General features: G+C 41.0%; 1 protein-coding gene across 5 annotated transcripts; it reads right to left on the bottom strand.

Annotated features, from left to right (window-relative positions):
- Nucleotides 1–15: 15 nt before the first annotated feature.
- Nucleotides 16–24,893, bottom strand: LOC129836130 (DNA-binding protein Ikaros-like). 5 transcript variants are annotated; one of them, XM_055901947.1, is made up of 8 exons: nucleotides 24,556–24,893; nucleotides 19,556–19,609; nucleotides 19,262–19,384; nucleotides 12,797–13,078; nucleotides 10,318–10,485; nucleotides 9,682–9,807; nucleotides 3,347–3,481; nucleotides 16–2,564 (listed from the first exon to the last, which is right to left on the bottom strand). In XM_055901947.1, exons 1-8 carry the CDS (start codon nucleotides 24,833–24,835, stop codon nucleotides 1,855–1,857), a joined length of 1,878 nt encoding a protein of 625 aa, XP_055757922.1. In that variant the 5' UTR covers nucleotides 24,836–24,893; the 3' UTR covers nucleotides 16–1,854. The 5 variants fall into 5 exon arrangements, with proteins under 5 accessions (XP_055757922.1, XP_055757923.1, XP_055757924.1 ...); XM_055901948.1 differs by having other exon boundaries at nucleotides 3,347–3,478; nucleotides 24,556–24,791; XM_055901949.1 differs by lacking the exon at nucleotides 3,347–3,481 and having other exon boundaries at nucleotides 24,556–24,788.
- Nucleotides 24,894–27,406: the final 2,513 nt, after the last annotated feature.

Genomic DNA, 27,406 nt, shown 5'->3' with positions numbered 1-27,406 from the left:
TAAATAACACTCGAGTTCAGTCATTCATTTATTCAACTCAAATCCATCTATCACATTTGATTAATGGTAGGGAATGTTTGAACTGAACAAATCAAACATAGGAAACCCTAACACCAACTAATAAATTACAAAAAGAAACACATGCATGCGTACACAGCATAAATAATGTATAAAAAACTTTATACCATGGAATTGTTGAATTCTCATTTCTGACTGGCTTGAAGGGCATTCTAGAGCGTGCATTATTTAAGCAATAAGGCCAGAGGGGGTGTGGTACAGTATATGGCCAATATACCACGGCTAAGGGCTGTTCCTAACCACGACGCAACACGGGGTGCCTGGATACAGCCCTTAGCCGTGGTACAGTATATTGGCCATATATCACAAAAGTAATGAGAGCAGTAAATATAAATGTTTTGTCATACCCATGGTATACAGACTGATATACCACAGCTGTCAGCCAATCAACATTCGAACCACCCAGTTTATAATTACCTTTATAAACTGGGGGGTTCGAGCCCTGAATGCTCATTGACTGAAAGCCGTGGTACATCACGGGTATGACCAAATAATTATTGTTACTGTTCTAATTACGTTGGTAACCAGTTTATAATAGCAATAAGGCACCTCGGGGGTTGTGGTATATTGGCCATATATAACACCCTCTCAGGTGTGTTTCTTTTGTTATTGGTTAAATAATGCACGGTATATTGCTTAGTTCATTCTATAGCTCATTCTTGCATGTTTTGTTTGAGCTCATTTTGAAAGCAAAAGTCAAATTGAAAACAATATTGGTATTGTTGAATCCGATTTTCATAATAGCAAGCTAGGACTGATGGTTTGGTTAGCTTTACAAGCATGGGCTCCCGAGTGGTGCAGCGGTCTAAGGCACTGCATCTCAGTGCTAGAGGCGTTATTACAGACACCCTGGTTCGAATCCAGGCTGTATCACAACCGGCCGTGATTGGGAGTCCCATAGGGTGGTGCACAATTGGCCCAGTGTAGTTTGGGTTTGGTCGGTGTAGGCCATCATTGTAAATAAGAGTTGGTTCTTAACTGACTTGCCTGGTTAAATTTAAAAAGTCTGTTTGTTTAGTTACCACAGCAACTACTGTAGTTGTAGTAAACTCTACAGTGAATGTTGAACACATTTCTACCTGCAAAGTAACACATTTCTTGTGGCAAATGTGCTAAATTATAGCCATGGTATAAAAGAGATATTCAACTTGGTGCTCTATACGTTCTCTGGATAATAATGCAACTCAGTGGAAGGTTTAGTTCCACTCCTCTACCGCATTGTGGAACACACCTTCCACAACATTCATTATTTTCCATAGAACGCATAGCCCCTTGTTGATTATCCCTTACATAAATGTCAAGCAATACCTTGCCATTTAAAAGCCAACTTTATTGGATGACTGTATTCTTTAGAATAAAGTATACAGATATTTCTCCAGGTAGGCTATCAGATATTCCTCCAGGTAGGCTATCAGAAAACAGACATTTATTTCATGTATACAGACGTCAAAGGCTAGATCAATGACTTAAAACTATACAGTATGTGACACACAATACTTACTGCTGAGGCACAATCATTTCTAAAGTTGTTTGTTTTGTTCACTGAACAGTTATTTTAACACCTTTTGTTTTCTAAAAAGCAGATGGAGGAATCGTTCCCCTTTTTCTCCTGAACACGTGAAATGAACATAAACTAGTCTTGTTCTTTGTTTTTCAAACATGCAATTTCTTGACAACGTATAAAAATCGCCCCTTTCATAGAGCATGTGTGTGTGTGGGTGTATGTCTGTGTGTGCGTGTGTGTGTTCATGTGGTAGTGTGTGTTCAGTGGGCCACTCAGTAGCAATGCTCCCCTCGGGTCATGTGTGAGGAAAACTCGTAACGGTCCTGACTGCGGTGGCCACAGAGGTTACACTCGAAGGGGTCTCGGAAGCCGTGGCAGCCCATGTGGATGGTGTACATCACGTGGTCTAGGAAGAGGATGCGGCAGTGTTCACAGCAATATGCCCTCAACTGCTCCCCCTCTCCACTCAGCACCTTGAACCCCTCTGAGGCCATCTCGATGCTGGCCCGCATGGCCTCGTACTGCCGCTGCTGCTCCTCCTTCGCCAGGGGCAGCACGCCATTACGTACCGCAGGCGTGATGTGGTTGTTCAGGTAGATGAGGCCCGATGCCCCGCCACCTGCCCTCTCTTCATTGTTGCTCTCCGTGTCAGTGGAATCCTGGCCACTGTGGTTGGGGGAGCCGTCCCTCTCGCTGGAGGCTGATTTGGACTTGGCGAGCAGCAGCAAGTTCTCAGCTGCGCTGTCCTTGGCTGACAGGCTGTGGCCGCCCGCCCCATGGCCCTCTACAGGCGGCTTGTGGAGGGGGTACATGGAGCCAATGACCCCCACGTCAGAGGAGGTTGGGGAGGTCTGGATGAGAGGTCGCAGAGACTCGGCACCCAGGTAGCTGATGGCGCTGTTGATGGCCTGGTCGATGACATGAGGCTGCATCAGTTCCCCGGGGTTGCCCTCGAAGGAGAGTTCGGAGAGACGCTTCCCACCTGAGGATTAGAAAGGGAAAACAGATGAATTACCAATGTTACAATTCAAATATAAAACCCCTCATATCAAACACTAATGTTTCTCTGTAGTTCTACAATTTTTTTGCATTATTTAACTAAGCAAGTCAGTTTAGAACAAATTCTTATTTTCAATGACGGCCTAGGAACAGTGGGTTAACTGCCTTGTTCAGGGTCAGAACGACAGATTTTTACCTTGTCAGCTCAGGGATTCGATCTTGCAACCTTTCGGTTAATAGTCCAATTCTCTAACCACTAAGCTACCTGCCACCCCAAAATGTAGTGGTCACAATTTTACTGATATTGATTGGTGATTCTCCTTATTTCGAGTATTCCATTCTTTACATTGTTCTCCTTAGTGTCTCATGGCTGATTACTTTGTTTTATTTGTTGTAATTCTTTACATGTTTTGTCAATATATTCTTATTAATATATTTAATTAATTTAATTTAAGTGAGAGTCATCTTCAAATAAATGTATAATACACAAAGCCTTAGAATCAAGTTGAATTCAATGGAAATATTATGTTTGATCCATTTAAATAAAGCTCAAACATTGTTATAATGATAACAGATTCCAGGCACAAGGGTGATCATACTGAATGTGTGTTGTTTTATTAAATAGCATATTCTGCAGGGCAATCGTGGCAAATCAGAATGCATCAAACTGAAATACGCAATTCTCACGTTTGGAACCTAAGTCGTGTGCTTTGCAGTTAAAGCAATGTTTGTTGGTATACAAAGGAAGCAGACTTTATCCCTTACCTACAAACTTCTGTGGCATAGTGCTCTTACGTTTGGCTACATTATTAGCTAGTCTTTCTAGCACCAAGACTCTCTCAGATCCCGTCTGGCTTAAGTCTTCCCTCTGCTCATTCTGGTTGCTTTCTTCCTTTACTACTGGAAAGCAAGATAGAAAAGTAGGTTTCAGAATCAAAGTAGTAAAATCTGTCCCGATCAAATGTAGGATTATTGTATAACAGGATCTTGCTAATATTGGCTTAAGCATCCCTGAAAGTAGATTTCTTACAGGATGCTTTTATTGAGAGACTTGGAATGCAGTGCCTTCAGAAAGTATCTATCCCCCTTGACTTATTCAAACATTTTGTTGTGTTACAGCCTGAATTCAAAATTGATTATATCGAATTTTTTTTTATCTCACCCATCTACACAGAATAACCCATAATGACAAAGTGAATTTCTTGCAAACGTATTGAAAATTAAATACAGAAATATCAAATTTACATACAGTTGAAGTTGGAAGTTTACATACACTTAGGTTGGAGCAATTAAAACTCGTTTTTCAACCACTCCACACATTCCTTGTTAACAAACTATAGTTTTGGCAAGTCGGTTAGGACATCTACTTTGTGCATGACACAAGTAATTTTCTCAACAATTGTTTACAGACAGATTATTTCACTTATAATTCACTGTATCACAATTCCAGTGGGTCAGAAATTCACATACACTAAGTTAAGTTGACTGTGCCTTTAAACAGCTTAAATTCCAGAAAATTATGTCATGGCTTTAGAAGCTTCTGATAGGCTAATTGACATCATTTGAGTCAATTGGAGGTGTACCTGTGGATGTATTTCAAGGCCTACCTTCAACCTCAGTACCTCTTTGCTTGACATCATGGGAAAATCCAAATAAATCAGCTAAAACCTCATTAAAAAAATTGTAGACCTCCAAAGGTCAGGTTCATCCTTGGGAGCAATTTCTAAATGCCTGAAGGGACCACGTTCATCTGTACAAACAATAGTACGCAAGTATAAACACCATGGGACCACGCAGCCGTCATACCGCTCAGGAAGGAGACGCGTTTTGTCTCCTAGAGATGAAGGTACTTCGGTGCGAAAAGTTCAAATCAATCCCAGAACAACAGAAAAGGACCTTGTGAAGATGCTGGAGGAAACAGGTACAAAAGTATCTATATCCACAGTAAAACGAGTCCTATATCGACATAACCTGAAAGGCCGCTCAGCAAGGAAGAAGCCACAGCTCCAAAACCGCCATAAAAAAGCCAGACTACGGTTTGCATCTGCACAAGGGGACAAAGATGGTACTTTTTGGAGAAATGTCCTCTGGTCTGCTGAAACAAAAATAGAACTGTTTGGCCATAATAACGATTGTTATGTTTGGAGGAAAAAGGGGGACGCTTGCAAGCCGAAGAACACCATCCCAACCGTGAAGCACGGGGGTGACAGCATCAAGTTGTGGGGGTGCTTTGCTGCAGGAGGGACTGATGCACTTCACAAAATAGATGGCATCATGAGGCAGGAAAATGATGTGGATGTATTGATGCAACATCTCAAGAAATCAGTCAGGAAGTTAAAGCTTGGTCACAAATGGGTCTTCCAAATGGACAATGACCCCGAGCATACTTCCAAAGTTGTGGCAAAATAGCTTAAGGACAACAAGGTATTGGTGTGGCCATCACAAAGCCCTGACCTCAATCCTATAGAAAATGTGTGGGCAGGACTGAAAAAGCGTGTACGAGCAAGGAGGCCTACAAACCTGATTCAGTTACACCAGCTCTGTCGGGAGGAATGGGACAAAATTCACCCAACTTATTGTGGGAAGCTTGTGGAAGTTTACCCAAAACGTTTGACCCAAGTTAAACCATTTAAAGGCAATGCTACCAAATACTAATTGAGTGTATGTAAACTTCTGACCCACTGGGAATATGATGAAAGAAATAAAAGCTTAAATAAATCATTCTCTCTACTATTATTCGGACATTTCACATTCTTAAAATAAAGTGGTGATCCTTACTGACCTAAGACAGGGAGTTTTTCTAGGATTAAGTTTCAGGAATTGTGAAAAACTGAGTTTAAATGTATTTGGCTAAGGTGTATGTAAACTTCCGACTTCAACTGTAAGTATTCACACCCTTGAGTCAACACATGTTAGAATCACATTTGGCAGCAATTACAGCTTTGAGTCTTTCTGGGTCAGTCTCTAAGAGCTTTACACACCTGGTTCCTACAATATTTACAACTTATAAAAATTCTTAAAGCTCTGTCAAGTTGGTTGTTGATCATTGCTAGACAGACATTTTCAAGTCTTGCTGTGGATTTTCAAGCCGATTTCAGTCAAAAATGTAACTAGGTCACTCAGGAACATTCATTGTCACCTTGGTAAACAACTCCAGTGTATATTTGGCCATGCGTTTTAGGTTATTGTCCTGCTGAAAGGTGAATTTGTCTCCCAGTGTCTGTTGGAAAGCAGACTAATCCAGGTTTTCCTATGGGATTTTGCCTTACCTCCCTTGCAGATGACAAGCATACCCATAACCTGATGCAGCCACCACAATGTTTGAACATTTGAAGAGTGGTACTCAGTGATATAATGTGTTGGATTTGCCCCAAACATAAAGCTTTGTATATTTAGGACATAAAGTTGATTTATTTGCCACATTTTTTTGTTTTACTTTAATGCCTTATTGCAAACAGAATGCATGTTTTGGAATATTTGTATTTTGTACAGGCTTCCATCTTTTCACTCTGTCATTTAGGTTAGTATTGTGGCATAACTACAATGTTGTTAGTCCATCCTCTGTTTTCTCCTATCAAATCTAATTTTATTGGTCGCATACACATACATTTTTTACATTTTACATTTAAGTCATTTAGCAGACGCTCTTATCCAGAGCGACTTACAAATTGGTGCATTCACCTTATGACATCTCTAGCAGATGTTATTTCGGGGGTTAGCAAAATGCTTGTGTTCATAGATCCAATAGTTCAGTAATATCTAATACACAAACATACACACAAATCTAAAAAGTAAGAGTATAAATATATATACAGTACCAGTCAAAAGTTTGGATACACCTACTCATTCCAGGGTTGAGCTGTTCTTGCCATAATATGGTCTTGGTCATTTACCAAATATGGCTATCTTCTGTATACCACCCCTACCTTGTCACAACACAACTGATAAAACGCATTAAGAAGAAATTAAATTCCACAAATTAACTTTTAACAAAGCACACCTGTTAATTGAAATGCATTCCAGGTGACTACCTCATGAAGCTGTTTGAGAAAATGCCAAGAGTGTGCAAAGCTGTGTGCAAAGGGTGGCTACTTTGAAGAATATAAAATCTAAAATATATTTAGGTTTGTTTAACAGTTTTTTGGTTACTACATGTTTCCATATGTGTCATTTCATAGTTTTGATGTCTTCACTATTATTCTACAATGTATAAAATAGTAAAAATAAAGAAAAACCCCGGAATGAGTAGGTGTGTCCAAACTTTTGACTGGTACTGTATATACTGTATATAAATATTGCATTCGGAAAGTATTCAGACCTCTACTCTTCCCACATTTTGTTATGTTACAGCTTCATCGAAAATTGATTAAATAAAAAAATGTCCTCATCAATCTACACACAATACCCCATAATGACAGAGCAAATACCCCATAATAAAAAACTGAAATATCACATTTACATAAGTATTCAGAACCTTTACTCAGTACTTTGTTGAAGCACCTTTGGCAGCGATTACAACCTGAGTTTTCTTCGTTATGACGCTACAAGCTAGGCACCCCTGTATTTGTCTCTGTACTGGCACCCCCTGTATATATTGTTATTTTTACTGCTCCTCTTCAATTACTTGTTACTTTTATCTCTTATTCTTATCCGTATTTTTTGAAACTGCACTGTCAGTTAGGGGCTCGTAAGTAAGCATTTCACTGTTGTATTCGGCGCATGTGACTAATACAATTTGATTTGATTTGGGGAGTTTCACCCATTCTTCTCTGCAGATCCTCTCAAGCTCTGTCAGGTTGGATGGGGAGCGTTGCTGCCTAGCTATTTTCAGGTCTCAGGTCAGAGATGTTCGATTGGGTTCGAGTCCGGGCTCTGGCTGGGCCGCTCAAGGACATTCAGAGACTTGTCCCAAAGCAACTCCTGCGTTGTCTTGGCTGTGCGCTTAGGGTTGTTGTCCTGTTGGAAGAGGAACCTTCGCCCCAGTCTGAGGTCCTGAGCGCTCTGGAACAGGTTTTCATCAAGGATCTCACTGTACTTTGTTCTGTTCATCTTTCCCTCGATCCTGACTAGTCTCCCAGTCCCTTCCGCTGAAAAACATCCCCACAGCATGATGCTGCCACCACCATGCTTCACCGTGGGGATGGTGCCAAGTTTACTCCAGATATGACGCTTGGCATTCAGGTCAAAGAGTTCAATCTTGGTTTCATCAGGCCAGAGAATCTTGTTTCTCATGGTCTGGGAGTCCTTTAGGTGCTTTTTGGGAAACTCCAAACAGACTGTCATGTGCCTTTTACTGAGGAGTGGCTCCTATCTGGCCAATCTACCATAAAGGCCTGATTGGTGGAGTGCTGCAGAGATGGTTGTCCTTCTGGAAGGTTCTCCCTTCTCCACAAAGGAACTCTGGAGCTCTGTCAGAGTGACCATCAGGTTCTTGGTCAACTCCCCGACCAAGGCCCTTCTCCCCCTATTGCTCAGTTTCCATTTAAGAATCATGGAGGCCACTGTGTTCTTGGGACCTTCAATACTGCAGACATTTTTTGGTACCCTTCCCTAGATCTGTGACTCGACACAATCCTGTCTCAGAGCTCTACGGACAATTCCTTCGAACCCCATGGCTTGGTTTTTGTTCTTACATGCATTGTCAAATGTGGGACCTTATATAGACAGGTGTGTGTGCCTTTCCAAATCGTGTCCAATCAATTGAATTGACCACAAATGGACTCCAATCAAGTTGTAGAAATATCTCAAGGATGATCAATGGAAGTAGGATGCACCTGAGCTCAATTTTGAAGTCTCATAGCAAAGGGTTTGAATACTTATGTAAATAAGGTATTTCTCTTTTTTATTTTTAATACATTTACAAAAATGTTTTTTTTTTTATTTAAAAAAAGTTTTCACTTTGTCATTATGGGGTACTGTTTGTAGATTGATGAGGAAAAACATTAATTTAATCAATTTTAGAATAAAAAATAAAAAAGTTAAGGGGTCTGAATATTTTACGAATGCATTGTATATGTGTGTGTGATGGGATGTATAGATAATATGGACAGTATCTGTATAGAATATGTCGAACTGTATATCTGAAGAATAGTATATCACAGCCATTAAACTCTGTAACTGTTTCAAAGTCACCATTGGCCCTGAGCGGTTTCCTTCTTCTCCGGCAACTGAGTTAGGAAGGATGCCTGTATCTTTGTAGCGACTGGGTGTATTGATACACCTTCCAAATGATTGACTCAAGACATTTCAGCTTCTCATTCTTTATTTGTAAACATTTCTAAAATGTCCACTTTGACATTATGGGTAATGTGTGTAGGCCAGTGACACAAAATCTCAATTTAATCCATTTTAAATTCAGGCTGTAAAACAACAAAATGTGAAAAAATTCAAGGAGTGTGAATACTTTCTGAAGGCACGCACTGACTAAGCAAAGGAGAGTGATCAACCTGTCTCATCATTTCCTCTTATAATAATACAAACCTCTGCTCTCTCGGCCCACTTCCTAATGGTGTCAGATCAGTAGGTTACATTTACATCCACCTTCAATGGATCATTTGTTTAAGAGGTATTTTAACGTGAGCAAAAGCCACATTATCTTACTATATTTAACTTTAAGCCGTGTTCCACATTCAGGAAATTATTATTAGATTTAAGCAGAACTGTCCATTCATTTTTTAAGAAACATGAACTGAAAAGATTACAAGGGAAAAGACGTCAGACTCTTATTTATGGTTCGTTGATTCACACAATGAAGTAGTAAAACGTAAAGAATTATCCGGCATCCAAGAAAATAAGCTTCCTCTCTATTTTACCACATTTCTTTACAGAATAAAGTGTTTTCCCCCTTTAGAATAACTGGGTATGAGTCAGCCAGAAACAGCCAAAAGCCCTTGTCCAATACATCGTGGAAGCCTTACTGATAGAGATACAGCATTTATTGTGCAGATAAATGTCATAAAATGTTGTCCTGACCTGTTGCGAGTATTGTTGTAATTGCAACATTGTTGGTTCATTAATGTTGCTACCAGAGAGAGTCCTGAGTAAACTACAGTGCACAGTAGGTCAAGCAGTGTGGGTGGAGGTGAGAAACAGACACTAACCTGTATAGATGCTGTTCTGCAGCCCCATACACTGGAGATAGTTGTGACACCGCTCCTTGTGTTCCTCCAGAGAGCTACGCTGCTTGTAGCTCCGCCCACAGTAGGCACATTTGTGGGGTTTTCCAACTGTAAGATGTGACATTGCTAGAGCGGTGAGCACTGACAGCAATTACATCGAGAGCGGATATTCAAGTGCATGTGAGCGGTCCATAGTACTGTCCATATTGTGAGTGGTGTATACTGTATGTTGTATTTTGCAAAATATAATGGGATTGTTTTTCATTCTCCAATAGACCCAGTCACATGTTTCATTCACATGATAAATGTAATGGTTTTACAATAATTTCTTTGCAGTTGACAGATATGGCTCCCACTCCACAACAAGACAAGATATCCATCTCACAGAGTACACTGTAGGTGTTCCCTCACAATTCCACCTGGTAATTACCATGGTCGTGTTAATTTGGCCCCAAACGGAAGAAAACTGACTGAAACAGGGAGGGACTACATTGACTTGTCCAATAAGAGAAATTCATTTTCATTTTCTGTTGCAAAATGGTTTTAAAAATGCATGCCCTAATGAACACAGCCGATTTCCACAGCACACTGACCACTACTCCTGCCCTTCTAACTCACCGGAGTGGGTGCGCAGGTGACCGCTGAGGGCGTCTCTCCTGCGACAGGCGTAGTTGCACAGGTGACACTTGAAGGGCTTCTCTCCTGAGTGGAGCTTGATGTGGCGCAGTAGGTTGCCTTTCTGGGTGAAAGAAGCACCACACTGGCTGCACTGGAACGGACGTTCTCCTGAGGACAAGAAACACCACACCAGCACGCTGTGAGGGCCATCACACGGGTACAGCTGCCACTCATCTACAGTATCAACGCTTTAAATGTAATTGGCAGATTGCAAATGAGTGTTTGGATATTTTTCCCTCGCAAGCACACTTTTGTAATCTCACAAACACACACCTGGAGTATAGGCATCCATAAGTTATGTAGATACTATCATGTAGACGTTAACATTAAATAGGAACATTTTCAGCAAAATCTTGTGTTGTGAGCTCAGACACAAAATTACAATAAGATAGCAAATTAGTGTTTTATTTGTAAGAGTAGACCTATGTGAATGGAATGATATATGTTTTAGATAAACGAGGGTTAATGCAGAGTGTTGACAGTGTGTGGGGAATGTATGAATGGGATTTCTTTTTTGTCATCCTACAGCAGGAGATGGACCAATTTGTAGTTCGTATCAGTTTATCAACCATTGGGAGTTTCTAGTTTGCTTTGAGATACACCAATGTCAGCTCAGCTCAACGAGAACAGCCTCTCCTCAGACAATAATAGGCTAGGTATAAAGCCATTGTCTGAATGTTGCTATGTGGATGCAGGAACTAAAGCATCCCAAATAGAGCCACTGTGGATGTGAATTCGGGGTCACTGTACTAAAAGACTCCCAAGTACTTGAACACAGTGGATGATGGAGGGACTCGGAGCACAACCCAATCAACCAGCCTAGGAGGGTTTGAAAGCGGAGTGACACTCCATTTCTCCGTGCTCTCCCTGGCCCTGCACCTCAGAGCCGACTACCACTCTGATCGAACAAGAGCCTTTCAGACTAAGGCTGCCAGTTTCGTAATGCACCAGTGCCTGGGTCAATTTGATCTGAAAATCTAATTTTTTCCCCTCTTCTTTGGCTCTAAAATAAGAGCGGCCCATCACAATGCAAATTCAAGCTAATTTGAATAAAGCGAAGGAAACACTTTGTGTTGAGAGCCAGTCTTCCTGATCAGTGGTTCTGGAATAAACCAATATCCATCCTCTCCGCGTGTTGTGGCATTCTGTGAGAAGGTTTTAATATGGCTTTTTTTTATTTTCTTCAAAAGGCCCCATAAAATAAGACTCACCAGTGAAGCAGCAAAAATATAGAAAAAAGGAAACTCATTAAAAATGCATTTCAGGAGCAGACTCAACACAGAATATTTTCTATTTAAATAGGAGGCACTTCATTATATATTTTATTATACGTTCTTTTGCATTTACATTTGGTCTAGTGTTCCTTTCTTCCATTTTGGGTTTCATTAGTTTCTAAAGCTTGGCATTTAAGTGCCTTTTTAAAAAGTGTTCCCCCCCACTGGTTTGGGTTCATTTCAATAGAATATCAATTTTGAATTTTGAAAAAGTTGTAATACTTGGATAATTGCCATTTTGTGGAGATTCCTTTTAATTGCTGCTGATATCCTGTTTTTCAACTGTGATTTAAGGTCATGTTTAGGGACTAAGTTCATTTAACTTTTTTTATTTTATCACACAACCAATAGACCACAAGCATTTTCTCTCTTGTAATAATTTAAAAGGACACTCAGAGAATGAGTTACCCAAAAGTCACCCATACAGAATATCTAGATACTACACATGACACATGACATACTTGACTAATACTTCCATATTTGACTCTAAAACTCCTGTTTACAACATTACAGACCAATATATTGACTGTAGCACAGTAACTATGTGAAAATACACCTCCGAAACCCATTTGACCACTACAAACCAAAGAAAGCTCTATATTATCCACATCAACTAAATGGAATGGATCTCCTCATGTTAAGCTCTTCCATCATCAATTAACTCCTATTGGTAAAGCAATAACTTCTACAAAACAAGTATTCAACTGCTTCATTGCACCTCACTTACTGAGAAAGTGCATGGTAACAGTTATCCCCTCCTGGTGCTTTTCTTACAGAATTCAACACAATTGGTGGATACCTAGCACTGTACCATGGTATCCTACTTAGTGGTGCTTAGTTCGCCAATATACAAAAACATACTTATTAAGTGATAAGCATGTAATTCATTTCTGTAAAATAGTGTCAAAACCCAATTGCTTGTGTTGTAGCTTATGCTTTGTGGACAACTTTGGAATAAAACATTTGAACAAAGATTTACCCTAACTGTGCTCTGTCTACTGCTCTCAGTGTCTGAAGTGAAGATAAAGACACTGACAGAATCCATCTCAGCTTCTCCTCTCCACATACACATGACCTCTCTGTAAGGCTACCTACCAGTGAGCGTGGGTGCAAAGTAAGGGCGATGGGTATCGCAGATGGCTTACCAGTGTGGCTTCGCTTGTGCACCATCAGCACATTGGGGCCAATGCAAACTATCCCACAGATATCACACTTGAGCTTCCCGTTGGGCAGGCGAATACCCCCGGCCGAGGAGTAGGGGCCCTTGCTGCCGGGGCCGCCTGCATGGGAGCCGTTCACTTTGGCCCCCGAGGAATCGAGCACGCGCAAGTCTTCCGCACACTCCTCCTCCTCCTCGCCATTCATCATCATGTCAAAGGCGAGCCCATTCTCCTCGTCACTGCGAGCCTCAACTTTAATGTTACAGGCTGGAAAAGAGGGCAGTGGGCCACTGTTTAGAATAGGAGCATGTTTCTGGGGGACTATAGCCTACAATACTGTGTAGAAATATGAGTACATTACTATGTTACTATTTGAGTACATGTAAATCTTTGACTGTCTATGGGTCAATATGTGACTATTAGTTTAAGGGCATGTGTCTGTTTCTCCCTCTACTTGAATGGTTGTTTTAGTCTTTGAATATGTATCGGTGATGGTATGCCTCACCCCCAATGAACGTACTGATAGCAAAAGTTCATTGCAGAGTGAGAGCATGTAAATCAACACTTTCTGTGCAGCTATCCTCAATTCAACTTGATTGGCTGAGCACACTAGGACAAAACTTTGAAACAAATTTGGTGAACTCATGCAGTGGGTTCTTGTGATCAGTGCTCCAGATCAAACATAACAGATGGATTTTTTTTTTTTTTTTTACTTTTCGCTAAAGGAAATAGGGAAACTCATACTGCATCTCTCATCATCACACTTCTGTGAAAATGACAGCAAGATAAACAGGAAACAGAGACACAGGAAGCTGTGTGAAACAAGGGACGGCAGCGGTGTAAACCAGTCCAACAAACTACGGTAAACAAACACACACACACTAACACTCGCACACCAAACAAGTAAGGGAGAAATAATTCATGTAAAAAATGTAAACGATAATCCAAAAACGCTTGCATTCTAGGTGTAACACAATGAATGTTTGATTTATAGATATAACCCACTGGTAACATCTAGTTTTGATTTACATTTGGTTTAATTGTCAACTAACATGAATTCAACGTGAAATCAACAAAGAAATTCACCATGTCATTGGATTTAGGTGAAAAGTTGGGTGAAAAAAAGATTAAACGCCCTTACGTTGCTAACTTTTTGCAAATTCAATTAGTTTTCCACATTGATTCAATATCCTCACATTCAATTTTTGGTTGAAACGATGTGGAAACAACGTTGATTCGACCAGTTTTTTGTCCAGTGGGAACTGTTGTTTTCACTAACTTTGGAACCAGACTATGGCATGACAATCCATTTGCACAAATATTTTGTTCAACCTTAATTGAATCAACATCTACCATCTCAAGAAGCACAACTATAAAAAAGTATCGGATGTAAAGGAAATGTGACGACAGGCATCTGATTGAGTATTGGAGGGATATCAGGTCAAGTGACTGGTTCCTCAATTTGTTGGACTTTACTTTTAACCACTCAAAACCTTGACAATCCCTCAACCATTAGCCTGTGATTTGCATGTCATGTCGGTTGATTTCCTCATGTGTCTAACTTGTTTGTACACCCGAAGAGGAAGGAGCGGCAATAATGAAATGTAGGAATCTATAGGGAAAAAGGAGAAGCTTCAGAAACATGGTCTACCTAACCGAAATACCAATCGTTATGGAGAAGTGACAGAAAGGGAAGCACAGACGAGGAATTGTAAAACAGTGTAAAACTGAAACAGTCTTTTGTGGGACGCTTGTTTTCACTGACACTCCTAGGGAACAAGCTCCCATAATGCATGATTCATCCAGTGAGATAGGAAAGGCAACTTGTGTGAACTCTTTTTGACTTTTTGTTGCTCTCAGATGAAACTTCAGTATTAACTGAATACCATCTTGGTGATACTGGATCAAATCAGCCTTTGGTATACAGCACTATGCTAACTACTAAAATAATACAATTAAGCATCACCTTGGTGATAGTGGACAGATCAAAGACCAAATAACGTTAGAATTAGTTATGTTATGCTAACTGCTGAAATACTGTAAATCCATGGCAGCCTTGTAAAGAAAACTGCTCCTCCCTCACCATACAACATGCCTGTTGTTACTTGTCTTTGCAAGTGGACACATAGACCACTACATGTCTTTCCGCTGAGCAGGCGAGATGAGGGAAACACAAACCATATGCTTATAGAAATCGCACACCCGGCACAAAGGAAGTTAGCTAGATGAAAGCAGAAAGGCACAGATTACTACTGACATAGAGAGAACACCCCGGGCACTGATAACCTTAAAGAGCATATTATCACTAACCACAGATGCTGAGTTAAGGCTTGCATCTCCCCAAGCATGTTAGGCCTACTGGTCAGGCAGAATCATAGACCTGAGGTTTACTGGGTTGTTGGCTACAACATGAACACAGCCATTTTCTTTTTAAACGTCTATGTGATTACGGTAATGAGAGAAGAAAGATTTCACTTACAGAAAGTGCTCTTGTCGCAATGGTGTTACCCTTTAGCATCCCACTGAGACTTTCTGTTGCTTTTTGGCTCTATGTTATTCATAGTAAAATATGTATTGTTCATTTGACTTAAATGTCTGGTGTTGAAATTGAGAGTCGGATCTAGTGATTCACTGTTGTTGGTTTATTGCACTATCTCTTTGTTTGTCCTTTCCTGTGAGATTTGACACTTGCTTCCCAAAACTAGTAAATCAGGATGTGTGCCAAGCATTATACAAAGTAAAAGCCCTTCTTCCCATCCCCAATTTAGTCACAACTTCCCCATATATCCCTGAGAAGCTGCAGCACAGCAGTAGTAGTTCCCTCGGCCTTGTCAATGTCAATGCTGTCTAGCTCAGCTATGAGCCTGTGGGTTAGAGGGGCCAGAATGACAACATGAGGGTTGGTGTAGACCACTGAAACTGAAGTATCATTCCAGAGACCTTCCGTGACAAAACCCTAGGCTTATTTACTTTGCTTGGAAGTTAAAATAAAACTAAAGACATTATTTTCAACATTGTAGACTATCATATACTTAGTAACAGCTCCAGTGTCATTGATTTGATTCACTGGTACAAAAGAGATCACACACTGAAACTCACAATCTACTCTGACAGAACTAGCAAAAAATAGGAAACACAGGTAACTGATAACAAGCCATTGATGATGGCTCAGTTAAGTCGTGTGGAAGTTAAAAAGAGCCTGCTGGAGGTTCCTGCAACGGGGCTGCTTTTCTCAGTGTCTGATGAAAAGAGCCCAGTGTGTGCTAACTCCGCTGTGGAACCAACCACATGTGTGTAAAACCACATAGACGCCATATTGATACACAATTCCATTGGGTGTGTCAGTTACGATAAGGAGCACCAAAAACAAAGTGTACTATTCCCCACTCTTGCGAAATTATAACCGAGTATTTTCGGGAACTCAAAAGCTTACCACTTCAGTCTGAAATAGACAGGATTGTAGTGAAGACTGGATAGCCCTAATTATTCATACATACTGAAAGAGAAATTTTGTCACCGGACAGGCATACCCGTGACATGTCATTTGAGACCCGATTCAGGAAACTAGGCGTCTGTGTGACTGTAATGACAAAAAATATTTTCAGACAATTTAATTCAGTAAGGCAACCTTTTGTGACAATGTGTCTTGTCCTTCCCATCCTTTGGGTCTTTTTGAATCGTATGGGGAAGGCTGTGTAGGATGAAACTAGAGAAGCTGTGTAGGACAAACCTACAGTATGTTAGCATTGGAAAGTGAATGGAAAACTGCAACAAACAGCCTGGCTTTGAGGTCTTGAGCTTCCGTTATACTTGCAGCCTCCTTGTCTCAGTTACACAGTCCTGCTTGCGCCCTGCACTTCAGGCCAATAGCCTTTGTACCACATGATCCTAACAGATAATAATAACTCCCTGATGCATTTGGGGTTTATCAGAGAGCCAGCAATGCATTGCATAGATACAGTATAACAGTCACTTCCTCTCACAGTGGTGATTAGATCTTTAAGGAGTGCAGAGCAACACATACCTAAAAACACTCACACACACACACTCAGAGACAAACACTTACAAACACACACACGCGCACACACACACACACACACGTGCACGCACACACACACGCACACACACACACACACACACACACACACACACACACACACACACACACACACACACACACACACACACACACACATGCACGCGCACACACACACACACACACACACACACACACACACACACACACACACACACACACGCACGCGCACACACACACACACACACACACACACACGCGCACACACACACACACACACACACACACACACACACACACACACACACACACACACACACACGCACGCGCACACACACACACACACACACACACGCACGCGCACACACACACACACACACAGTGTTGTCTATGTTTCTGCAGACCTCTCTCCTGATTCAGGACCTCTTCCTGTGTTTCAAAATACTATAAGACTAGATAAAGAGGTCAGGAATCATACAACACATCCTTAAAAAACGAACTCGCCAAAGAAGACACGATCACATTTTATTTCTGATGTAATATGGGAATAATGTCTGTAACAACATTCCCAAATTGATTGACAGTTGTCATTCATTTTTCTTAGGTATGTAAAAAAAATGTTACTGTCTGACTGAAATCCCTATGGCATGGTCTCCATTGTGCATCAGTGAATATTTTAGTCATTTGAGCAGTTTTCCCTTAATTATGTCAAATCCGGCAAGTGAAGTGACTAATCATAGGCTCAACCACAAAGACAGTCAATATGGAGAAAGAACAGCTTGACTGGACTGAACCTGTGGCCTCCTCTTCCAGCGCTAGCTCAACTGCAAACTGGCACACAAAAAAAGGAGCATTTATGATAAACAAAATAAGTATAGTCCATGTAATGCTTCAGAAAGTCAATCAATTGGTGGCTGATGGATAAACATTGGAACTGCAGCTGCTGGAGGTGAAAGCCTCAAGATATTTGACGACGATTTCACCTCAATGCTGACAGACGTTTTCACGTTGACTAAGGGACTTTTGATGAAGATAAATGTGTACTTCATGGTTAGTAGGGCAGTTACAATAAATTCCTGGTGCATGCCGTAAACTACGGCACGCTGGCGAGGGTTGGAGTCCCTTATGTGTGCTGCTGAGCTAAAAGCTTGACAGTTGAAGTGAAAGCGGTGAGTGCGTTTTGCAGGTGCGCTGGCTGTGTGGTGGTGCGATGCGCTGGCGATGTGCAATGCTGATCTCCGATCTTGGCTCTGCTCCTGAAGACTTTATCTCCTGGAGTGTTGAAACTGCCTGATGGCAAGTACTTCTTAGGAAACTCTTGCACATCCTATTTCAGTTTCCTCTGCTCCGACATGTTGTTTCTGACTAAATGCAGCCTCGAAGTACAAGGGTGAAACTACACCACACAGCTATCTGGAGCTAATACGAAAGGACGTTCCATTTTTACACCACAAATTATAGTAACACTTAATTGTGTATCCCAGTTATCACAATCACTAACACGTCCCCTAAACCTACCGTAGATATTGGTTGTATGAGATACTGTACTTTTACGTGTACAGCATGATATGGTTAACCTTATACACAGGTAGTGCAGCACTGGGGGCGGGGGGTTCACAGATGTTCTCATGAAGCAAAAAAAATCTAATTCCAAAACTTCTTCTGGTAAATGCTGCCTGGAGTCCCCTGACATGCCAGTCATGTCCTGAGTTTCAATTAACTTGAAGATCAGCGAATGGTATTCCCTGGCTTAATTTAGTTACATCCTCATATCAAGGCCACATTAGCCATTCCTTAAGGTTTTGCACATCATGTGACGGATGAGAGAAATGTCCAACCGTTCCTGCCAATGACCTAAATGCATCAAGACTGCATGTTCAAAAGAACTAAGCTTGATTAAGCGCTAGATTGCAACTAATGAGTGGAACTAAGGGATTTGTTGTTCATGTGGTAACTACTGGTCGGGATAGCGTTACAATTTTTTTTATTTTACTAACTCAAAATAGTTAAGTTACCGACACATTTGTTTTTATGAAATGTAGTTTTGGTTTCTTTTACTGTTGAAAAAATAAGGGGGTGGAACTTTTGCTGTTGTATCTAGTGCAGGCAGGTGTAACAAGCATGTATTATTATGCATGTATTCATCACATGACATTTATTAATATATTATGATAATTGCACTTTTTAAATCATATTATTTTCATTATAAGTAGTGTGAACAATACTACTACTTTTGTCCCTGTGAAGGTATACATATTTCTGAAGTTGCTATGGAAACTGCTCGGTTTTGGGGCACACAGGTGAAGGTTTGATGGCTATACTGGTCTAGGTGTAATAACTGGTTATAGGCCTACTGATGTGGGAGTGGTACATTTCAACATATGTGGCACAGACTTATATGAACTGTCACTCACCCATGCCTCCTTTGTCACCCCTATTGTTGTGTTGCAAATTGGAGCTGGCAGACAGGTCCTCTGGGACGAGCATGGCCTCATCTTGGTCTTCAGACACATCATTGGGAGGGGGGCTGTCCCTGCCTGCATGGGTAAACACCAGAAAACACCCATTAGTCACCAGAACATGGTTCATTATTGCTCATATGGTAGAACCATAATCATCTATAATCCATTTTCATGTGCTGTGACTGTGCCACTCAGCTTGGGCTCTGTACAACTCACACTCTGAGGTCTGAAAACAGAGGCTCTTACCTGGCATCTGAGACATGTCCTGTGCCTCCTCCATCTCCATTCGGTGCAGGTACTCTAATGGGAGCGAGAGAGACAGAGATGTAGATGTGTTTAAATTGTATCAACGGCACAGCAGGGCTGAAAGAAAAACATTATAAAAAGCCACAACGGACTAAAGCTATGACCTCTCTCTGTACAACTGTCACCCTGGCAACATCCCTTTTGTCACACCGAAAGACACACCGCTGTCCCATTACATTACAAAGAATTACAGACATTTTCATTACATGTCTGACAGAGAGGATGGGCTGGGAGAGTGGCTTGGCGCTGCATGATGGGCTATGGTGATGAGGGGCTTTCAGACCACATTTGTTATTTATTGTTAATTTCCTGCCACCTAATCATCCAAAAACGCATACTGACTGCCGCAAAATTAAGCAGAAAATTCCGTGGCCCTAGGTCACTGAGGATACGGCTGTTTGTCGTGGCCCAGCTGATCGACGCTCGTGTTCACTCTAATTTACTGAGCATGCACCGCTGAGCGCGCCACTACCCGAGCAAAGACGTGTGCGAGAGGCGCCGCAATCAGAAACAAAGAGAGAGGAGAGAGAGAAAGATAATAAAGAGAGGGATCCCGAGAGAGCGATAGAGACAGAGATGGAGGGGGGGGATACAGAGATAGAGAGGGGAGGGAACCAAGACAGACAGGGAGTGTATCAGAGAGCGAAAGTAAAGAGAGAGAACCAGGGGACATAGAGAGAGATAGAGGAAGGAGAAGGCCAAGGGGCACCAAAGTAAGTTTCTCTCGCACAAGAGGAGGGGAATTTAGTGAAGAAGAGCACATCCCCTGGCCAGGGGCCTGCTGCATATCTGAGGAGTCACCAGTGCGCGTGGCCCCATTAATAATGCATCCGCCTCAAGCCTGCAGCAGATGGGCACAACAGCCTCAGCCTCGGCTCCGCCACTTCAAGAAGGCCCTTGGTGGAGCCGCTTTCCCGGCCCAGCCAGCCACACAGGGAGAAGTGAAGCTCCCTAAAATAGCGAAGCGAGCCCGAGGGAGAAGGGGAACCTAGGCCTTCCTGTTTTACTGACAGATGGCTCCACACATTTGGAACAAATAGTGGGAAGCCACCAAGCAGCCCCTGCTGGGGTCGCAAGGCACCATGTTCAGCGGACAGGCGAGTCAAGTCAGAGGTTCGACAACCCACAAACACCCAGGACCCAAGTGGGGGAGGTGGTGGTGGGTTGGGGAGGGGGTAGGAAGGGCAGAGGTCATTGGTGCAGAAGATGCTGACGCAGCGAGCACAGTGGGTGTTGCATGCTGGTGTGTCGATACAGGACTAGGAGGCCCTGCCGGCACCATCATTCTTTAGCATCTGGAGTTTGGAGGTCGGAAGGGTGTGGTATTCTCATGTGCCTTTTTTTCTGGGCAATGGTGCGAAGGGAAATACTGATCGTGTTGGTGGGGGACTTTCACAGAAGTGAGAAATGTATTCCCATGTTTAACCACAGCACAGTTGTTAGGGCATTCAGGAAGATGTATATTCACCCAAAGTAACACTGTTATTACTTTTAGTTATGCTAGATTACATTTTTATTTTTTTATTTTTTTATCATCGTTTTGTTTCCTGGTTCATTATAAACCACAGATGTTTGTGACAAAACCCAATTAGTTGGATATCTTAATGATATGTTATGTTGTAGTTTATTTCTTGTTGACAATTCTCAATATATTTTGTGTTTTGTGGATGGTTTCATTCAGACAATATTTCAGAATGACACCACCTTAGTCAAATATGACAAAACGAGGCTCTAAGGGCAACACCTGCTTTCTGAAAGTGCCTCACAAAGGGCAGGAAGAGTCATGGCAGTGGGTCTGAGTGCACTCAGTAAGGGGAGGAGAGGCAGGAAGAGGGTTGTGGGTTCACAACACCCCCAGTCCTAACTCAAGGGAGTGCGTGTGCGTGTGTGTGTGTGTGAGGGATGGATGGCGGGTGGGGTGGAAGGGCTGTACAGAGCAGGGTGCGAACACACGACAGGGAGCAGGGTGGAGACTGAAACAGCCAAACCGTTAAACAGCCAACGTGTACAACAACAGCAAACTTTGGATACTGGGAGGAAGTAAAAACCGACATACAGGATTTTATAATGTAAACTATAATTTGGCAACAGATATTTATCCTTAAATGTCAGGAATATCAACATAAAACATAGGTGAAAAATATGGGGCCTATATGAATGAATAAAACAGTCATATGAAAATCAATACAATCTGAGGGGTGATACAGAACATTAGGCTAAGTTTCTAATAACTTTTTTAAAGAAAAGTCCAACAAGAATTATATCATATCAGGTATTATTATTGAAATGTTTTTTCCCCCCCTCAAACTATTACAAGTATATGCTGCTTCTGTGAGAAGTGTGATTCAAGACTGTACCTGTAAATTTGTTTCTCGAGAAAATCATTCATTTGGACAACAAATTAAGAACAGTGACTGTTGCTGCTAATTTATCCCCCCAAAAATAATGTCATCAGCTTGATTCATTTCATATATTTTGATACTGAGATGTAAAAATGAATATTCATTACTTTTTGTGTATTGAGACCCACCTCATTCATTCCCGTGTTACACAAAACAGTATTTGTGCAACAACTCACTCGTGCCTTAGCAACGACCCACCTGTGGGTCACAAACCACCATTTGGGGAACCATGCCCTACTACATTACTACATGCCCTACTACATTATATAATGAACACTCTAAACAGTCATCTTTTTCATTTTTTTTCAAATCTGAAAATTATAGAGAGAATACTCATTAGCAATTAATGAAACGTGCAGCCATAATTTGAAAGATGATAATCTTACTAAGCTGATGTTTTGGCACCTATTGTGGGTTAGAGGGGCTACAGTATAGGGGCATTGAAAGGAGTGTCCTTATTGTTCTCATTTGCATCTGACACACTTCATTACACCGGTATTCAGTGAGAATCATTTAAATAACTGCCTATCTTTCTCTGTCTCCTTCCTCAGTATGCTAATAATAAGGAAGCTGATGTGTCCACAAACATGTATCTGCAGCATTCCAACCCTCCTCAATAGGAATAAGCAGATAAATCAAATGTCATTGTGCTATGGGGTGGGTTGCAATTCATTGCTTGATTTACTAATAGTCATTTAAATATACCATGTTTTTTTTTTCTTGAGGGTGAGTCTATTTGTACAGGTTGCTGTGTTTTTAATTTTGGATTCGTTTTTAGAATAAACATTTTATTCAAAAAAATGATTCAGCAAATTCCTACCGTAATAAGGCTATCGCCCAAGTTTTCACATTATTATCGCATATTTTCAGAAGAACAGAAACCTTTGAGGTGGCAGTGGTTTGCTTGAAAATAGAGAAAATGATACCCTAGGCCTGCTATCAAATTGAAATGCAAGTGTTTGGCTGCCCTAAAAAAAAGTGAGTAGCCTAACCTTGTATAATGTTAATAGTGAATGAGGAGGTAGGCTATGCTGCCCTATAAAGGCAAAACGCAGTAACTACGAATTTTGTCAAAAATGTTGATGTGTTCTAGCGGCCAAAGGTGTTTTCTGATTCATGTGGTATATAGTTTCCTGACACAAGAACAAGCCAGTTGATTAGAATATATCATGGAATATCAGAAATTGCTGTCTGTCTAGACATAAAAAGATTTTGAAATCAGATTTGCAGTAAAAAAAAGCAAATAAACATATTTACTGCGTTTGGCATTTGTAGGGCAGTTTGGACTGTCAACAAAATGGAAATACTACTGTTAACAACAAATGAAAAAGCAAGTTAAAACAAGATCAACATTGCTTTTGAAGTTTTGTGAGGACAATCTAGACAACGCAGTGATGAAAATATGATATCTTATTACTCCATATTAACCAAATTAATTAGCCGACTTGAGTAGGATTTTTCATTGTTTATGGTTATAGTTCTACATAACAAGAATCAATAAATATATTCCGTGTTGAAGCTTGTAAAATGTTGTCCCAGCGCACAAATGTGTGAGGAAAGTATTGTGGCGTTGTTTCCCCATTATTTCTCTTAAAATGAATATTCTATGGTGTTCTTGTTGAATGTCAGTTTCACAACATGTTAACAGTAGGCTATACTTGAGCCCTGCCCACCAATACTATCAACACACATGTCGCTTGGATCAGACCAACCAATAATTCAGACCTTCTTGGGCATCTTGAAAAGGAATTTTGAAGTGTGTGTCTTTTTCATGTTACTTTGAAAAGGGCATAGAAACAGATTACGTTTTTCATACTGTCGGCAACGCAGTTATAGCCTATTTCTTTTCGCTCTCATTGAGGACTGTTCAGATCAATTTTATACATGTTATTTAAATTGACTTGGTTTCATTTGTAATAATGGAAAGTGGACTTCTGAAAGAAGAACTCCAGCTTGAATGACATGATGTAAAATGGTTTGTAGTCTTCAGATATTCATTCTGGGTGCGCACAGTTGCAACAGGTGGCAATCTGGCAAGAAAAGTGAAACGAGTCTATAGAAAACTTTGAAATCAAGGAAATGTCTGTTTTTGTTTGTATGTTTAGCCTAATTCTAATAGGCTTAATTGTCAATGGCAAGACATATAGCCTACTGCTTCGATATGGTTAAGATAATTGTGAGCAATTCCTGTGATCTCCTAAAATTTGCTTGGGAAAGGAGGAAAATATTCCATTATTCCATTATTTTCCAGAGAAAATACATTCGATATTAATTATAATGCGTATCAAAATTGTATAACATTCATGTAACATTAACATTTTCCGTGACTTAGTCAACTCCGTTACATTCACCACTCGCGTCACAGGATTTCAGACGCTCACGCTCACGCACCTGCCCCAGACGTCAGGACAATGTTTTCCAATCTGTTACATAGTTCATTTTGAAAGAGTAACGATCTTTAATTTCGTACTATTTAGAAATACGAATAAACACTTTAAATGACACTGAACTTAACACGCATCGTGAAAGTTACTCTACCTGCTATTCCTTGAGTTTGCAATATGAAGTTCTTCCAACTCTCCCCCGCTCCATGTGCAGAAGTTCGAAGCGCCGCGGCAGCCCCATGGAACTCTGCCCTCGGTCCCTCCCCTCTCCACTGTACTTCCTCTTTCCAGCCTAACATTTCTATGTTTCTGTGCTCGACTGGGGCATTTTGCTTGCTTTTATCCAGAGGCCGAGTCTGCTCGGGGAGTCGATGCAGCAGCCCTTGGCACTTGCTTTGTGTCGTGCAAATAAAAGCTGACACCCAGTAGACCATTACTGGCAGCCATGCATGAGATGGGATGAGGCGCACCAGACTGGGCGCACAGGAGACTGGACGATTCATTGTTTATTTATTTATTTCGTAGGGAAGGATGGGGACTCCTCACTTCCATTGGCAGCGCCCCTTTCAGTCACCTGTTCTGGCATGCTATAATGGTCACAGTGCAATTAAAATAACAAACTGTGTTGGTATCCGATTACATTTGAACAACTATTGTGACCGCTTACATTGACAACAACCAACAATCATTGTAGAAAGCTGCATCCTTCCTTGTGTTTATGTATCAACATATGCATATAGTCTCATATACTGACCTATATTTATCTACTATTTCAACACTTGTTTCATTATTTCAAAAATGTATAAGTTAATGACATTTCGGGAATGTAGGCAAATAGGCCTATAGGCCTATGTGCCTAAAAAGGCTATCACCCAAGCTTTCACGTTGTTTACATCCTTTCAGTAGGACAGATACATTTCAGGTGGCACTAGTTTGCCTGAAAAGAGAGAAAGGGAGATCTGTCTCGATCAGGTGATGAGTTTGAGGATAACGATCTGGTCTAGAAGTGTCATTTGACATGATTTATTCCAAGCAGCACTGCCATTGGAATAACGGGGAGAAAAGTAACGTGTGAAAAGACCTAATTACAATTTGAACAGACTCTTAAAGACAAGCATCCCATTGATGCAATGATGCTGTGTTTCTGTAAATCAGCTGCTTCCTTGTTTAGGGATACCTCAGCATGTCCCTCCATAGGCAGACTGTGCACAAGGGTGGTTGGATCTGCCTTTCTCTTCGCTATATAATTGCATTTCTTTCTAGTGCATTGAATTCAAATTCTGCCAACATAGTAGAAACATTTCAGCCAACACATTTCAGGCCCATGAACTTTTCTTATTTTTCTCAGAATTCACAGTCGTTTGTCAAATGTATATTTAAAAAACGAACATGTGCAGAACATTGGTTTATTACAGTATTGAATGCACAAATAGGATATTGCCTCAAATGACTCAAAGCAAAATCATTTGTGGATTAATAATTATGGAAATTGTCAATAAATCATGAGTAATATACCTCTTATTGTATTCAAACAAGTGGGCTCATCTCTCTGCCATGTTTTGTCATTATAATACCTTAAATGACGTTTCGGGTACAGGGAATCTTTGCTGCAAGTATGCTATTAGAAAAGTGACAGCTGTTCCCCATCGTCCCATTATTCTCTAACCTTTCTGAGTGGTATTATCTGTGGAGATGCAGCGTGTTCTGGATAGCTGAGTCACCTACAGTGGAAGGCAGCCCTTATCTACAAAATAGCATAACATTCACAGGCAGTTGGTCTGGTCATGGTGCAAAAGAGGAACTTTTCGCAGGAGTGTGTTTTTGGTCTGCCGTTTCCACATGTCAGTATGGATTACAACAGTCTCCAAAGAGTTCTCTTGATCCAGCCTCTATAAAGGTATCTCCAGCTACAGTACAGCTCAAGTAAGGAACTTACTGTGAGTGAGAAGCCAATATGAATAGTTGTGTCATGGCGTTAAAAAAACCCCGTAGCCCAACTCCTGACCTGAGGCCAGCCAGAGGGAATCCTGGAGCAGAGGCGTGACTCATGACAACGCACGCTCCAATCATAACCAGCAGAGGAGCATGGTCTTCCCAGCCGTAGAGATACCACCCTATCCCAGTGACACAGCAGATCTTCTCACTCAACTTGTGTGGGGCTACACCAGCACGCAAGGACAGTCAAGTTTAAAGAGGGGTTGAATCCAACCTTATGTTATGTCACAATGTTTGCAGGTGGTGCAGTTTTGTTTTCGAACACCACTATTTTGAAACTTTCAGTTACATTAATAAAGCCAACAGGTATAATGCATCATGATGGGGTTATAATGCATTGTAAGACTTTTAATAAGCATAGGTATTTCAAAAGAAATATTGACCCTGGCTGGATAAAAGCCCTTTTCAGTCAGTTAAAAATGTTCTACACCAAATGATTTTTTCGTGAGCTGATGGTCAGTGGCCTGGAACATAATTACAAAAAGAATTTAGACTGCTATTTGACCGCAAGAAGCCCAAACAGATATGTTTTACTAAAACACAATCACTACAAACCTTGCTTACATTTGTATACGATCACATACACAACATCTCTCTATTATCCATGGGAAAATATTTACAAATGAAAATCACTTGGAGCTGATATGTTGGTGTACAACGATGTATTGGGGGGCCAAATAAAATCACCCACGGGCCAAATTTGGACCATGGGCTGCCAAATGGGAAACCCTGATTTATAACAATGTTTTATCTCACACAGTGGCTTTCATTAACATACATGATCATCATAGACCAGACGACATACACCAAACACAATCCTACACTGCTTTAGGTTCTTCAACGTTTCGTAAAGCATTTTGCTGTGATGAAATATCACTACCTGGATCGCCTCATAATAACAGCATCTCTATGTAGCCAATAGACTAATGAACAAAATAGTCCGCCTGTTTCTTATTTCCTGGATCTTTAAGCGGTGTTCGCAGTTTATAATCTGGAAGCACAAAAAGCAT

This window comes from Salvelinus fontinalis, chromosome 37, assembly GCF_029448725.1.
Source record: "Salvelinus fontinalis isolate EN_2023a chromosome 37, ASM2944872v1, whole genome shotgun sequence".
NCBI classification, from domain to species: domain Eukaryota; kingdom Metazoa; phylum Chordata; class Actinopteri; order Salmoniformes; family Salmonidae; genus Salvelinus; species Salvelinus fontinalis.
This window is presented reverse-complemented; position numbering and strand designations above follow the sequence as displayed.